The sequence below is a fragment of the Athene noctua genome, chromosome 11 (genome assembly GCF_965140245.1).
Source record: "Athene noctua chromosome 11, bAthNoc1.hap1.1, whole genome shotgun sequence".
Classification (NCBI taxonomy): Eukaryota; Metazoa; Chordata; class Aves; order Strigiformes; family Strigidae; genus Athene; species Athene noctua.
In genome coordinates, this window is record NC_134047.1 from 14,304,155 (window position 1) to 14,321,515 (window position 17,361).

Consider the following 17,361-nt stretch of genomic DNA (forward strand, 5'->3'; position numbering starts at 1 on the left):
CCTCATGCTTTCCGCTGCCCACCCGCTTCCCCCTTTTCTCTCACACTGCCCGGCCCCTCGTTTTTGGCGGGCTCCACCTCTGCCGCCGCTTCCGGCCCGCCATGTTGTGCCCCGGGCCGTGCCGGGAGCTGTAGTTCTGGCGGCCGCATCGCTCTGGGGCAGCCGCGGGCCTTGCTGCCCCCGCGGCGCTGTGGGCTTCCCGCTGTAAAAACGGCGAGGCCGGGCCTCCACGAGCGCACAAGCAGTGGGGCGCCGCCCGGCCTCAGAGCAGCGGTAACGGCACGGCGATACTGCGGGGCCTGCACGGTGCCGCCGCCCGGTAAGGAAATGGCGCCGCCGGGTGGCCGAGGCGTGGTCCTGCGGCGTCGGACGGGGCGGTGGGAGCGGTATGGCGGCTGGGCGAGCACAGGCGCTGGGGATCAGGGCCAGGCCAGCACCGGTGAGCGAGTGAGCCCCTGCGGCGGGTGTGGGGCTGTTTCCTGGCCGCCCGGGGGTGGCGGGATGGGCAGTTCCGCACTGCCCGCTGCAGCAGGCTCCTGCTCTGCTAGGGGTGGGTGGCAAAGGCAGCAAATATCGGCCTTCGGTCCAGGCACCTCGCCAGAGCCTCCCCCGGGGCTCCCCCAGCCCCCTGCAGCTCCAACACTTTCCCTGAAGCCTGTCCTCAGGCTGCCCTTCAGATGTGCTTGATTCTCCCTTAATGTTGACAGCGACGCAGGGAAGCAGCAGCATCTCCAGCAGCCCCTGCGGAAAGGGGATTGAGCCAGGGGAGGTTCCAGAGATGGGTTTTGTTGGGCAATGGATTGATAAAGGCCAGGCAGGAAATGAGGAAGAGAGAGGTATTCTTGACAGTAAGCAGAGTGACCAGCTGCCCATGAGACTCAAAACTAGCTAGCAAATCAAAATTAAAAAAAAAACCAGCCGCCTTCAGGTACTACACCTACACAGCCACAGTTAAATTGAAACAAAGAAGCCTAGTTCATTGCCACAGTTGCTATAAAAATGTCATTTATTGATTATTCGAAATTACTAATCCCCTGAGCTATTTGTTCACAGCAGGCACAATGTAACACACATTAAATCCTGTTCTGCACGGAAGACTTAAGTCATCTGATTAGACCATCTCCTATGGTACAAAGTGTTTGAATTCACTTTCCCCAACCTGACATTTTGCATCTATTTTAGCTTCTATGAAATCTCAGTGATAGAGGCACAACTGCTATAAAAGTGTAATCATAATTCATCCAGACACAATCAGAGGACTTTGGCTTGTGGGCTTGGATTTTTCTTGCATCTAGCAATCCCAGACAGATGTACACCTAGCAGTTCCTCAGCACATGTACAGTCTATAGCATATCAACTACCCACATGAAAAAGTAAATCCATTGCTCACTGGAGTCATTGAAGACATGCTATGAAGCACCAGGTGTAAATACCATTCAGAAAATTCCTGACAAACACAGCGAGTCAGTCCCATGATGGGCCTAGAACTGCATCTTCCCAGGCACAGGTGGTGTTTATCTGATGTCTTAGGATACACTGACTTGTGCATCACCATGGACTTTGTCATCATTACTTGCTCACTCTTGCCCATTTTAGAAAAGGCCTTAAGGTCTTCATTAGAAGTATAAAATTACCTGGAATCCTCAAAAACACATTTTTAGACTCATGTTAGACTCATTTACTACTACATACAAAATTTAAGTGACCTCAAGAAAGGAAGTGTATTGAGATACTACAAGGTATCTTGAAGCCTAGTTTTTAAAGCAAAATCAGCACTGAGTTTCCGCATGACTTCTGCATGACTCAGCCCATGCTGCTCTCTTTTAGTAAGTCCATAGTTTTCTTTCACATACTTTGCAAATGGCATTAGCTGTGTCCTAGCAGGAGTGCCATCCTTGCAAGTGCGCTGACTCAGGACCAGCTGCCCCCCGCAGAATGCACACATAAAGCGCTCCGTGTCCAGAGACTTGGAATGACGTCCAATCCTGAAATGGAAAAATAAGTACTTTGATTTCACTCTTAGAGTAGGTGGTTGGGTAAAGGGCTCCTTTCTCTTCAGCCAGGCTACTTAGGTCAGATTTATAAACAAGCATTTTAGAACAGGAAACAGACCACATACTTCACACAGCAGAACAATCAAATCTGTATTATATGTTTTGCTACCCTACTACTTTTTCCACAGCCTGTTCAGCTTGGTTTCTTCCTCTGTCTCTTCCACTCTCAGCCTAGTAGTATGAAGTGCTACAGCATTTTGAAACACAACTCACATATCAACTACCTCTTGGAATTTCCCCTTGAAGCCATCACCATCAAATCTTCTCAGTGCTCTGTTACATTTAAGCAACTAATGCACTGCATAGTCACATTAAACACTTCAGGAAGATTCTTTCCTTATGTGAAACACTCTTTTCTTCCAGTGCTTCTGGAAGTAGCACAAACAATTCTCAGGAAAAAAAAAAAAAACCATGCATGCTTTCCACGCTTTCTAAGCATGCATTTAGTCCCTGAAGTTTGGAGGGAATTTTTTTTTTTTCAGTTAAAAAAAAAAAAAAAATCGCACCATTGTCAGCCTCTTTTCCTGGACTATGGAGAACTGAATCCACAAAACTTCATGTTCTCCCACTGAGACTGAGGTCGTTACATACCGAAGCTTGTGGTCAGCTATGATCTCCCAGAAAAGGCAAAGCCTTCCTTACCCACAAAAAGTAAGAAACCTGTGAAATTACTATAGCAACTATTTAATTCTGGTTGATCTCAGCAATATACATAGTTCTCATTTCACAAATGCAGTAAGGAAGACAGAAGTCTGATGACCAATGTTTCAATCTGTAGATCTGTGTCCTAGCTTCAGTCCTTCACATCACAGTGCTGCTCGCATCTGTGTGGCTGCAGACATCTATTCTTCCTTTAATATATACACACGCTGAAAGAGTCCATGATGTAGAAGATCAACTAGAAAACTGACTATAGCTTTTCTAGAGTTTTAAACCAATAGAAATCATTGTATTGTTGGTCTCTACATTTTACTTAGCATTACTATAACAAAGAGGTCAAAATGTTTATAGTCTCTAGTCATCAAGACACAAAACCCAGAGAGCTTCCTCTGATATGTTGTTCTGATATTTAATTACTGTCACACATTTTTCTGTCCAGTCTCTATGGAGACTTGTTCTGCTTTTGAATGCCAGTTACTAACTGACTTCTTTCAGCATCAGATGGTCCTCAGTATCTTTACAAGGATGAGCATATAAAAAGTAACTCAGTCCACCGAACCAAGTCTAGCACTCCCTTGTGGACATTTTTCCTTAGATCAAACCTAGATTGTTGTCATGGCACATTCAAAGATGTTGCTTTGTAAAATGTAAAATGTGGATAGATTTCAGAAGGAGCTGGAATGCCTTATGTCTGCAACACGTGCTAGTACTTTGCTATGTGCATTCTACAGGAATGTGCCAGATCCAGTTGTCGCTCTGCCAGTGTAGGCCCACAAGTATTGCTCCTGATGTAGTACTTAGTTAAGACTGGAAATCCCATCCCCTATCAGAAATCCTAGAATAGGATCAGTGTTGACCATGAAATCACAGGTAAGTGGTTCAAAACTTCCACGAATTCACTCAATATTAACTACAGTAGAAGGTGAATCATTTGAGCAATGTTTGAAAAGTGAGAGCAGCAACCTGGGGTGTGACCTTTCCCTGCCACGTCATTTAAAGCTGAGGCACATATTCTGATTTCTTACTGCTTCCCAAAAACCTTCCATCATCACCAGTGGTCCTCACTAGACACTTCTGCCTGTCCTGACCTCTGAACTGGAACTACCTGGAAATAAACATGTGAAATCATGTAATGAGGTTCTGTGGGCTGCTCAGGAAATATGAAGTGATAACTCGGACAGTATTCCCAACTGCTTCACAGTTTAAGAGACCCATGATTTCTAGACACAGGAGACTGCCAAGTTAGAGACAAAGTTAATACATATTCATACGCACGATCACAACATTACTTACGTAGCACTGCACAGAACACACTCATAGATGAATTTATAATTAATCTCATAGGTGTGGCATCGCGTTACTACTGGAAGTTCAGGGTGAATCACAGCTGCTTTATTGGCATAAAATCTCCAGAATCGTCCATGCCCATCGCGAACACCGTTGATCAGCCAGGTGGCTGCATGGCAAGCCTCATGAACTAGTGTGTCTCGAAGACGATCTTAGGGTAAGGCAAACAAAAGACATTAAGATCAGTCAGGTATGGGGAGGTACAGACTTTCATCCTTGGTGACTGGCTTCAGACCTTCGACACTAATTCTTAAGATGCAAGAGTTATTTTGGAGGTTGGAATTACCAATGTTTTGGTAAGATACAATCATAGAATCACATCCTGGAATGGTTTTGAGTTGGAAGGGACCTTAAAGACCATCTAGTTCCACCCCCCTGCCATGGGCAGGGACACCTTCCACTAGCCCAGGTTGCTCGCAGCCCCGTCCAACCTGCCCTTGAACCCTGCCAGGGAGGGGGCAGCCACAGCTGCTCTGGGCAACCTGTGCCAGGGCCTCACCACCCTCACAGGGAAGAATTTCTTCCTTATATCTAATCTGAATCTAATTCTCTTTCAGTTTAAAACCATTACCCCTCATCTATCCCTCCACTCCCTGACCAAGAGTCCCTCCCCAGCTTTCCTGTAGCCCCCTTTGAGTACTGGAAGGCCGCTATAAGGTCTCCCTGAAGACTTCTCCAGGCTGAACAACCCCAACTCCCTCAGCCTATCCTCATAAGGTGCTCCAGCCCCTCATCATCTTCATGGCCTCCTCTGGACTTGCTCCAACAGGTCTATGTCCTTCTTATATTGGGAGCCCCAGAGCTGGACACAGCACAGCACTGCAGGTGTGGTCAGAGTGAAGTATAGGGACAGAATCACCTCCCTTGACCTGCTGGCCACACTTCTCTTGATGCAGCCCAGGATGTGGTTGCCTTTTTGGGCTGAGAGAGCATTGCTGGCTCAGAATCAGCTTTCCATCCACCAACACCCCCAAATCCTTCTCCACAGGGCTGCTCTCGATCCACTCATCACCCAGCCTGGATTTGTGCTTGGGATTGCCCCGACCCATGTGCAGGACCTTGCCCTTGCCCTTGTTGAACTCCATGAGGTTTGCACAGGCCCACCTCTCCAGCCTGTCCAGGTCCCTCCAGATGGAACATCCCTTCCCTCCAGCATGTCAACTGCACCACACAGCTTGGTGTTGTTGGCAAACTGGTTGAGGGTGCCTCGATCCCACTGTCCATGTCACCAAAAAAGATGTTAAACAGCGCCGGTCCAAACACCGAACCCTGAGGAACGTCACTCGTCACCGCTCTCCACTTGGACATTGAGCTGACCATCCAGCCAGTTCCTTACCCACTGAGTGGCCTATTTGTCAAATCCATGTCTCTCCAACTTAGAGACAAGGATGTTTTGGGGACACAGCCAAATGCATCGCACAAGTACAGGTAGATGACGTCAGTTGCTCTTCTCTTATCCACCAGCACTGTAACGTCATAGGTGGCCACCAAATTTGTCAGGCACAATTTGCCCTTTATGAAGCCATGTTGGCTGTCCTCAGTCACCTCCCTATTTTCCATGTGCCCTAGCCTAGTTTCCAGGAGGACCTGCTCCATGGTCTTGCCAGGCACAGAGGTGAGACTGACTGGCCTGTAGTTCCCTGGGTCTTCCTTTTTTCCCTTTGTAAAAATGGGGGTTGTGTTTCCCCTTTTCCAGTCAGTGGTAACTTCACTGGACTGACATGATTTCTCAAATACAATGGATAGTGGCTCAGCCACTTCATCCACCAGTTCCCTCAGGACCTGCAGATGCACCTCATCAGGTCCTATGGACTTGTGCACCTTCAGGTTCCTTGGATGGTCTCAGACCTGGATCTTCTCCTACAGTGGGTGGTTCTTCCTTCTCCCAGTCCCTGCCTTTCCCTTCTGTGATTTAGACAGTGTGGCTAGAGCCATTTCTGGTGAAGACTGAGGAAAAATAGTCATTGAGTACCTCAACCTTCTCCATATGCCAGTTAAACATGTCTCCTGTTTCCTTCCAGAGAGTACCCACATTTTCCCTAGTCTTCCTTTTATCACCAACGTAGCTATAGAAGCTTTTCTTGTTTCCCTTGATGTCCCTGGGCCAGATTTAATGGACTTATATATTCAAGGTAATACAAAATTTCAAAGCAGGGTCCAGTTCCAGATCCCTTAGGCCTCAGATTGATGTTTTTATATCTCTATAACTCACTTTCTCAAAGAATCAGCATAGCTTTTCTTTTACTTACCTGCAGAGTCACAGACTTTCTCAGAAAGTTCTATGCGAGCATAACGCTTTGCTTCAGGACCTTCTGTCTGCCCAGTTACACAATATCCTGCCGTTTTTCTCATTTTCTTATTCCAGGTTATTACCATTTTTTCTGGTAACTGAAAAACAAAACAGTACATTTTATCTGCCCTCTCCTACTTCTCATCTTCTGGCCCTCTGACTTCCCCTTATATTTACTGCAAAGCCAGTACAGGATATGTCTACTAGTGCCCTTAACACTGTTGTCAATCAAGATGCGAACCCACTCTCCATGGCTTCTTATTCCCATCATCAGTTTTTCTGTAACCAACACAGGGAGTTTCACAATGCAGGATGAGACAAGAGTCCCTTAGTTCCTCTGCTCTGCCTTCAGCAGTGGCTAACACATGCTGCTCAAGAAGAAATACAAGGACAGGTCAGGCATAAAACAGAATTTCCTCTTCAAAAAAGTACCCTTCCCAAGTGCTAGCCATTTGCAAGACAAGATCTCACTGAGCCAGAGGTGGTTCCTTTGCATTAAATAGCCCTTAAAAGTTGTTTTCTGGTGTTTTGTGGAGAGTGTAGTGTGTGTGTAGGTTTAAGAATACATATGCATTGTTAGCATCCACAATAGTCTACGATCAGAAATTCTACAGCTTAATAATGTACAGGTCAGGTACCATCTGCTTTGCTTGTTCTGTACCTGCAACTTTCCATTTTAATTTGAGGCACCTCCACACTGCAAGAGGGTAAATAAATCACCCCTTGCTTATCCTCTGTGCTGCTCCTGATTTTATAAGCCCTCGTAGTATGTATCATGGTTAGCTCTGTTCTTTTACTAACAGTTTTCTGTCATCTAAATTAGTTAATAAGCTTAAGTAAACGGTCCAACAGTAGTAAGTGTCTTCATGGGCCGAAGCACTGGGGAACAAAATATTTTGCTTTCAGCAATAGTGAGCCTGTTCAGCTCAGAAATGTTCCCAGGCTGCTGAGAGTTGATGATCATGCAGGTACTAGAAAATACATGAAGATAAGTATCAGTCACCTCTTCAAACATGCAGCTGATCCAAGGCCCCTCACGTAGCAGTTTCTCTCATCAGGGACTCTTGGACAGCACCCAGACTGCTCCTCTATGGGTGCTACACCATTACAGCCAGGAAGGCAAGCCAGGGGGAAAACCACTGCACCATGGTGGCAATAAACCCCTTGCAAAGAAATTGCTTGAACTAATTCAAACATAAGCCAGTGCTATAACGCTTGATTTCTACCAACTGAAGAAGATAAAGAGCAATCACATCAAAAAGTGAGGAGAAACATATTAACCAGCATTTTAGAATTGTAGTTTTCGTCTTGAAGCCAACCTTTTTCTCAAAGATGGTACTGTTATACAGACAATAGAGCTTCTGTGCCAGCTCCTCTTTATTTTTCTTGAAATACTTCACGTAGTGGGAAGCTGGATTTGAGAGATCTTGCAAGAAACAGCCAGGCACTGAGCACACCCTGAGCCTGCAAAAAAAGCCATAAAGCAGTTTACCGAAGCACAGAGATACCACACTGAAAAATAATGGCCACTTTCTAGCCAGTGAAGATCTTTAGGAGGATGCCACTGGCATAAACCTCTCCTGACTGTTTTCACTAGCTTGCCCTCCCAAGGCCAGTGGGGTGCACATGCTTATAGTGTCTTCTTCCTCCTTCAGGGGCATGAAGGGGCAGAGCTGTTGCCATAGTTCTGCAGTTATTTCATTAATTCACAAAACTATATTATAAGGATTCCTAAATAGGAAAAGAGGGTGTCTCAGATCTTTGTGATGCAGTGAGCCACAATTATACAAAAACTTGATCAATATATGAACACCCGTAACATGATCACCCACGATAAAGGTATATTTTCAGAAACACAGCCAAAGATGTTCTGGGAATCCTCAAGAATTCATTCAGGGCAAGTAGATATTCCATTAGGATTACTAACTCCAATACTGCAGCATTCTGACAAAGCATCAGCTTTGAAGACATCATTTAAAGGTTTTGTATTGGTATACATAATTATAAAATGACTAAAGGAAACATCACACAGTTAAAAGGCAGAATAAAGGAAGCTATTCGAAAAAGAGATTATTCTGAAAAGCTTAAGCTGCATCCACATATAGAAAAAGAAACATAAATTCTTGCAAGTTATAAGGATATAGGTCAAAAATATCAAGACCAGCCTGTTAAAAGGCATGGATTACTAATAGAATCAATTTTGATATATTTTCAGAGGCAGAGAGCTAGACAGACAGAACCTGTAGGGCCAGCACACGTTAGAAGTATGCTGTGCCAAGACAAAGAATAGCAAGAGAGCTAACATTTACAGATTTGACATTTCTCAGATTTGTCATCAATCCCTCTAAATGGAGATTAGCTTCTATTCTCCCTGTCATACCCAAGACTGAAAGCTTTGATTTCCAGCTACTTAACCATTAACAACTCCTGAATCGGTAGCAGAAGTTTCTAGGTACCAGCAAAAAAAATATCAGAACACCATCACAGGCAAAATTCTGAACATCTCTTTGTCCATTTGTAATGGTCCTAGAACACGGTAAAGGTAGAGAAGCACTTACCTTTTCTCTGTCTTGGCCGATTGTGAGCAGCCGACCGATTCATTCCTAGGAATTCTTACAGAAGCCATTATCCTGGAAGGTGTTTCTTGAAGGGAAATGGAGTTCGGCCTTGGTGTCTTGACTCCCTCCCCTTTTAAGGGCTGGGCATCCTCACAGGGTGGCTTGATGTTTTCTAGTTCAACAGAAAGTCACAGGATTACACGCTCCCAAAGAATGGGGAGCACAGATGTCAGCAACCAGGTAACAGACAATGAAAAAGTCAAACATTCCACCGCAGCACACACACTCTCACTGGGCATACCTGAATGTGAAGACTTTTACAACTGATGGAAAGGTAATTTGCTGTTACATACTACAAAAATTACTATTCAGTGAAGGCATGGCAGACTCCAAACTTTCAAACATTCAGCTAGGAGGAAGTGAAAAGCATCTGTGACCTCACTTAGGCATTTCTGTGACATTTCAACAATTCAAAATGCATCACTGGGAGCAGTAATGCAGAGAGACCATTGGAACTGAAAAATCATTCTAACCTGTCATGTACTATAAGTCACATCATTTGTTTCACATGCAAGTTCTAATCAGACAGCTGCCTATTTCCCCATCTGGACAGATTGCTAAAATCACTGATATTCACACCAGAAATCAAGGACTGCTTCAAGGTTTGAAGTTTCAGTACATGCTCTCTCTGCTGGCTTTTCTATAACTGTTTACCTATTTGGGCCACTTGTCTCCCTTCACCATTCAACCATACCCAGAAGCCAATGTAGCTGCTAACTCACTTCTAGAATACGTTTTATAGACCACATTGACATATTCCAATAGAAACAAAAGTCTGCCCTTTCCTAGGGCATATTTCTGTGCTGTCAGTCATCCTCTTTCATAGGTCTCCTTGCCCTGAACTAGCCCTTAGTGAAGAAAGCACCCCGTCTTTACTTTTCTACAAAAAGATGTGGTTTTACCTCCTCTTACTCAGCAATATTTTTCCCTTTATCCCCCTTTGCAATTTTTCAGCTGGAGTTCACTTCAATTAGTCATAGGAGAGAAGGAGCTACTATTTAGGAAATTCTCATTATAAACTGTATTTTAAATAAAGTCAGTTTTAAATCCAAATACTAAATTAACAGCATCTAAACTGCTCAAAATCTAAATCTTACCAAATGACAGCTTCACATTAATTGATATCATACAGGGGAAAAATTAACATCATTCAAAACCACCAGTTAGATTTGTTTTCAGAACATTTGTTAAAACTAAAAATGCCTACAGTTGTAGGAATTATAAAAACAAGCAATAGTGAAAAACTTAAATCTTCACACAACAAGACTAGCAGAATCATTTTTCCAAATGGTCAGAGGAATAATTTCTGATTGTGTCATATGTAATTGCAAGATGCTGGGTTGCACTTCTAAAGCATATAGCACACAAGTGAGAATTCAGCAGTGAGCACTACCACTGCTGCCAACAGGGAGCTTCCAATTTAGCCAAGAACAACTGCTTACCTACTGTGCTCGGCTGGGAGACAGTTTTACTTGTGCTTAAGATAGGTTTTCGGGGTGTACTTCGTATCCTTATCCGTTCTATTAACGATTCAAATTCGTCATCTGAGCTATCTGATTCTACCTCTGTACTTTGTCGCAGTGCCACAGTTGGCACTTTATTTTCTGTACTCTTTTCACAGCTGCTTTCTTTCCTTCTAGGCAAGTCTGGACTGCCTCTGGAAATTGACTCTTTCAGATTTTGTGCAGGTGGGAGTTTTATGTGCCACCGATTCTCTTTTAAGTCATTCACTTCCCCTTTTTGGGAGTCATGCCATGAACTTTCTACAAAGACAGAATCTTCAATGTCACTTGAAGACTCTGGATACTGCAGTTCTTGGCAGCAAGTGTTTTTCTTTCCAGAAGTCATCAACTTCTTTGGGGTCTGAAGATTCTTCTGTCCTGCAATTCAAAAGAAACAGCTTATAAGTTCATTTAGGAGACCTGCCTTTGTCTTAAAACAAAAAAATCCCTTGAAAGATAGGAAAGCATAACAAATAGAAAGATCTTTTCTTTCTTACATGCTGCTCATTTACCATCATACTAAATGGAAAGTCACTGAAAGATGTATTAAAAAAAGGTAGTTTGAACATCATGTATGTGTACGTCAGTCATCAGGCCTAACAATCCTGAACAGGTAGCTAGTGCTGGCATAATCTTCATTTCCAGTAACAAAAGCTACATGAATGTAAGAGTAAGGCTGAACATTTCATATTAAAGTTTTATAAAACCACCACGAGAAGGGTAACTTAACAAATGCTCAGCCTTAGCTGACCGGACCATAGCCTACAGCAAAGCACACACTTGCCAGCAAGGCTTCCGACATACCAGATTTGACATCTCAAGGGATGTCAGAACTTTTTTTTTTTTTTTTTTTAATGGTGCTTCTGATCCACTTTGCTTCCCCCATTTCCCCTCCAGAAACCATTCCATTAGCTTTTTAGTCTGCAGTGGGCATACATGTTTCAGGCATGACATTCAACACCAGCTGCAAGAGATCCCACCCTTTCTGATCAAGGGTCAGAGCTTCTCCAAGTTCAGGAGATCACTGTTATCATCCCTTATCTACTAGAATTCTATCACATGATCGCTGGCCATGGGGCTGTGTAAAGAATGTATTACAGAGTTCTGTTCACTCTTTCTAGGAAAGTCCAGTTTGGTTGTATGGATGAGAATGTTAGTAAACCAAGGCACTTTCCATCCCTTGGGGGAAAAGAGGGATCCTCTGCTCAGAGAAGTACTAAAACCCCTCAAGTCATGGTTTGCCAGGGCACCTTGTAGCCAGTGTTAACAGGATTACACAAAGGACCTTGGCTAAAGAAACTCCAAATTAAAGTACCCTATCTGTGGCTCTGCAACACCCATAGGCAAGATTGGCCTGATAGCCAACATCTATATCAAATTAGAGTTACCTAGTTTAACAATGGTTACCTTCTTTCTTTACTTGGTGTCTTTTAGCCACAGAAAGAGCTAGTACAGCTGTAAGAACGCTGTTTTGGATATCCTAAGTCATCTCTCCACAGTGATCACCCCATATTTGCAGCTCGGTCTAATCAACCACAAGTTGCTACTCTTTTCACAGACCCAAGTACTAGCAGATAGTCCACAGTATCTACACACGTACAGCAATTGTTCAAAAACTACACTTGTCAGAAGAGTATGACCATGGTTTTCTCTGTTACCCTGAGAGGAAACAGAAAAGCCTCTTATCTACTATCCTCAAGGAAGAGACAAAGTGATCTTATGTTTAACAAGCCCTCCCAGAAATTTATGAGCTCATCACTGAATGCTATCCTTCCACCCATTAAAATGCCTGCTTCATATTTGCTGTTGGACAATTACTTGCCATTCTTTGTTGTCCTCGCTTTGAAGTCCAAGAAGAAATCATCCGAGTCATCAATAAAGTCCTTCAAACTGTAAAACAAGCAAATAATGTGAAAAAAGGTAGGCATAAGCAGGAAAATAGAAGAGTAAGTTTGCCTTACTAAAAAAGCAAGCCAAAAAAAGCCACCCAATATAACATGATCAATTGCTCACAGCAAATGTTATCAACTACATCCATTAATAGGAACGGCAATAGAGCATGTACACCTCCAGACATCCTGTTTGACATTTGATCAGAACATAAAGGCTGAACACATAACAGTTCTTCTGTCTGCACTCTCCTATATACATATCTGCCTATGAATCACTAAAATTTTTGACCTTTTTCTGTATTCTGAATAGTACATGTGATACAGAAATCTAACATATAAGCATTGAAAAGTCATTAATTACAGCACCCACCTTGAATCCACCCTTTTAGAAACAGATTTGGGAGTCTTCATTCTAGCTAAAACTGAAACAATAAAAGATTAACTAAGAACAAGGTTCTGTTTCTTTTTTTATGCTTTTTCTTTTTAAGAGAAAAGTGTGCAACTAGTAAAAATTCGGTCTAAGGTCTTAAAAAAAACCCAACCAAACAAATATAATAATTCTTTACATATGATTCCAACTCTCAGTTCCTCAAAGCATGACAGCAGCTTTCTAGCATTTTCTTCATTATTCATTCCTTGCCTAGCACAAAGCCACATAAGAAGTGCTGTTGCATATCTTGCAGCATCCACTACAGCCTTCTCATATATGTGGATCATTGGGGGTGGATTTGAAGAGGTTTATCAGTATTTTCTCCAAGCATTTCAGGAACTGCAGGTAGTTTTCCTACTGCAAAGCTGTGTCCCTATGCTTACTCTACTACGTCTTCAAAAAAAAAGTTCAGATGAAATGGTAACAATCACACCTGACTGCAGAACAGCAATTCAGTACTACTACTCAGAAATAAATGCATTTTAATCGCTCCAGGAATATTGTGGTGACTGCTAAACATGAAAACACAGTTCAGGCAGCAGTACTGCACATGCACATACAAAAGTAGTGACTTCTGAGAGATTATCAAAAGTGCCATCAAAATTTCACACACCTTCATCAGTATGAGATTCAGGAAAGCTGAAGGGGAACAAATTTCATTAAAGCATAAATCAGGCTGGGGAGAAGGGAAACAATTGCCCCTTCTTCAGAACTTAATGGACCAAATAGCAGTTAAGGAGTGTTTGTTCTCACAATGTGGAGCTGCATGCACAACTGCAATGGGATTATAAACTTTTGTGCTATACAGTAAGCCCAAAACCAGAAGCTAGGTTTGCTTGATAAAGCTTTTATGGCTGATCAGTAGATTCTGGTACCAGGAAGAGCAGCTGAGCTACTCCCAAATGCTACCCTGAAAGCACGCCGTAAGTTAAAAAGCACAGGATGGGACTGAGCACAAGGTGTGGGAAAACAAGACCTTGAAGCTCAGATAGTATTTGAAGCAGTAAGTTATTTTCAGCTTTAGCACCCAGTCAGTAATTTTCACCACTATCTTGATTACAAAAGAAGTAAACAGCATTTGCTGCCTTCCCAAGCCACCACATCAAGGTGGCTCGCTGCAGAACCAACTGCCAGAAGCCTTCCCAGTGACCATAACCAGTGTTAGACCATGAAGCAGCACCACACTAGTAAGGCTGACAGCTGGTCACAGGAAACCGAAAGCTTACAGACAAATATGACTTGCTACTGTGTAAATCGATTCTCTTTAGTTTCTTGTCTCTTGGCACATAGTTTCATTTCACTCTTTCCTAGGACTGTCACCATAGTGATAGCATGGCAACAGAACAGCTTTGCAAATACTCTGCTCGAAGGCCCAACTTGTTGCCCTCAGCTATCTTCCACGCCAGAGTCAACACATGACTTTGGCCTCAACAGCCTCCTGGATGAAGGCAAAAAAAAAAAGAGTGGGAAAGAAGAGCAGACTGCCAAATATTTAAGTTTTAAAATTACAGGAGAGTGAACAATGACCTAATGAACGGACAATATTGAAGTATTTATCAGATTTAAAAGCCCAGAGGTAGTGCAGGAACTGTACACAGCACATTTTAATTCAACTGGATGCAAGTATTAAGTCTTTGCAATGCTTAAGATCATTCCTGTGGCACTGAACTGGAGCACAGCACGAACTCTAATGAGAGATCTGCTTTAAAAGCAGCAGGACTAACATGAGTGATATGCAAAAGGCAAAATAAACAGATACCACTTGTTGCCTTACCATTTCTACCATCTCTGTTCAAATGTTGAATACGTAATGAGGAACGTATTGCAAGATTTACAAACCTTTAAATTACTTACCAATCTGAAACCCACCTGAGATGTGGTAGAGCCAAGATTAGTCCAAGGAGCTAAACAGAACTCTTGAACAAGAAAAAACCTAGTGTGCACTCAACTATCCTAGCACAAAATGATAGTCACAACTGCTATTGCCAAAAGAAAAAAAAGAAAGGAATATCAGGTTTTGTATGTACAGGCTAAACAAAGTTATGCACAGCAGAATCCACCATGTCAAATTTAGTATTCAGTTCCATCTTACCAAGACCTTGAGCCAAAAAGCCAAAAGCATCCCTCTGCCTGGTGAAGACTCATGCAGTAAAAGCTGTGACGTGCAAAAGGGAGTTCCTCCAAGTACGTAAGATGTGTTTATAACAGTAACTGCTTGGAGAAAATGTTAACTCAAAGATGCCCCATAGACTAACAAGAAAGTGAGTATCAGGGAACAGACAAATGTGAGGCAAGAAGAAAAAATAATGCAAGGCAAAAAAGCATCCAAGATTGAGACATGAGATGCAAGGACACTCACTGCGGCGTATAGCTACCAACACTGCACAGAAGGAGAAAATGTACTTTGCAGCAGGAGCGATGAAAGAAAATCATGCTTAAAAATACTTTACTATAAACAGATAGAAAGGTGTCCTTTTCATAGTCCTTCAGAAAACAAACATGTGCTATTACTTACACATTTCAAATTCATCATCACTGCTGGAAGAGAAGTACAGGGCATGGCTGCAAAAAAATGAAATGCAGAATATATCAAGAGCATTGTCAACAGCAAGTAGATCTGCATCTCCACTGGTCTGAAATACCTGTGAACACCGAGACCCAAATATATACTGAAAATACTCTGAAAATCTCAAATAGGCAGAACTGTTTTAATTTACTTCAAACAGAAATATTAGAACTTGTGTATTAAATAACAGAATCGTCTAGGTTGGAAAAGACCCTTGAAGATCATCCAGCCCAACCATTAACCTAACACTGACAGTTCCTAACACCCATACGACCCACACATGTTCAGTGTTTAAGTAGTAATCAATTGCTGTCAAAATCTGAAAAAATGAACCCTTCAGAGACACAGGCTTAGGACAGTACATTGGTTGAAGTTCAAACTGAGTATCAAGTCAGAAGGGATAGGAAGCTGATTTCTTGTCTCATGGGAGGTACACGATCAGGTAGAGAACGCTGTGTTGTATTAAGTCTGAAACCTCGAAACGTGCGACAATGAGAAGCAAGCTGCTTTTGTATAAAGCGCACTTTAATATGGTTGCCATGAATATTTAGCAAACTGCGGTAGCTCTCATAAAGCCATTTTAAGATGCAGAATGGATGTATTACTGCTTGGAATGAAATTCTCATGGAAACGTAGAGGCAAGCCTGAAGACTCTTATCAAATTCATTTTCTGACGAAAAGCAAACATTAACAACTTGAAAAATACACCACGCAGTTGCTTAATATGAAGACAGCTTCTTCTAATGACATTACTCAGACGTTAAAGACTATCATTCTGAAACACGCTAACACCTACCAATTATCATAAAACAATTGAGGACGTACTCAAACTATACTCAGATGTGATCAACAGAAACGACTGCGGACGCGCGGGACCGGGCACCACCTCACCTGCCGCCCCGCCCGCCCTGGCTCCCCGCGGCCGCTCTCCCGGGGCCGCGGCCGCCCGAGGCCAGACCGCAGGGAGAGCCGCCATCGCCATCGCCGCAGTCCGAGCGCCCGCCGCCGGGACCGGCCCCGGCCCCGGCCCCGCTCCCCGCCCGCCGCCGCCACTGCCCGTCCGGGGTGGGGGGGGCGGCCTGCGGGCGGCTCCGGTGCGGCGGGGCGCCGTCCCGTGCCTCCTCGAGCTACAGAGGAAGGAGAGGTGAGCGGCGGCCGGCCCGGGCGGGGGGTGTGCGGGGACGGGGGGAAGGGGCCGGCCGCCCCCCACGCACCGCGGCCCGCTCCATCCCGCTTCGAACCGCCCGCGCCCGGCCGCCGCTTCCGGGGCACCGCGCCTGCGCACCGGGGCAGCGGCCGCGGCGGAAGGAGCCGCCCGCCGACACAAAGGGGGTCGGTGGAAGGGCTGTAACGCCCTCGCGATACCAGCAGAGGGGGCGAGTCCCTGCAGCCCAGCTCGCTCCCCCGCGGTGTGCGGGCTGCCAGCGCCTGGCAGACGGGGCCTCGAGCAAAGCCCAACCAGGAGAGCAGCTCACACAGAACCGTCTGGGTTGGAAGGACCTTGAAGATCATCCAGTGCAACCGTTAACCTCACACTGACAGTTCCCAACTACACCAGATCCCTCAGCACTATGCCGACCCAACTCTTAAACCCCTCCAGGGATGGGGACTCCACCACCTCCCTGGGCAGCCCATTCCAACGCCCAACAACCCGTTCTGTAAAGAAATGCTTCCTGATATCCAGTCTAAACCTGCCCTGTGGCAACTTGAGGCCATTCCCTCTTGTCCCATCACCTGTTACTTGGTTAAAGACTTGTTTCAAACTGCAGTCCTTTGACCCACCAGAAAGATTTAGGAGTTGCAGAATGCTATTGCTGCTTATTCAAACCAAAAATATTAATTTACACATAGGTCACACCCTGTAGTACCTTGAAGGTCATGGCTTGAGAGCACCCTGAAGGCCAGAAGAAACAAGCTGCCGTGAGGCCCCAGAGCACTTCCAAATTAAGCATGCAACACAGCCCAGAGCTTTCACGTTCAGGTGGGGTTTGTCTAACCTAGT

General features: G+C 44.2%; 1 protein-coding gene across 1 annotated transcript; it reads right to left on the reverse strand.

Annotated features, from left to right (window-relative positions):
- Positions 1-1,044: 1,044 nt before the first annotated feature.
- GCNA (germ cell nuclear acidic peptidase) lies at positions 1,045-17,239 on the reverse strand. The gene is made up of 11 exons (XM_074915473.1): positions 17,228-17,239; positions 16,251-16,486; positions 15,309-15,355; positions 12,734-12,785; positions 12,294-12,361; positions 10,412-10,849; positions 8,910-9,081; positions 7,671-7,815; positions 6,311-6,449; positions 4,008-4,212; positions 1,045-1,985 (listed from the first exon to the last, which is right to left on the reverse strand). Exons 1-11 carry the CDS (start codon positions 17,237-17,239, stop codon positions 1,733-1,735), a joined length of 1,767 nt encoding a protein of 588 aa, XP_074771574.1. The 3' UTR covers positions 1,045-1,732.
- Between the last annotated feature and the right edge of the window lie 122 nt (positions 17,240-17,361).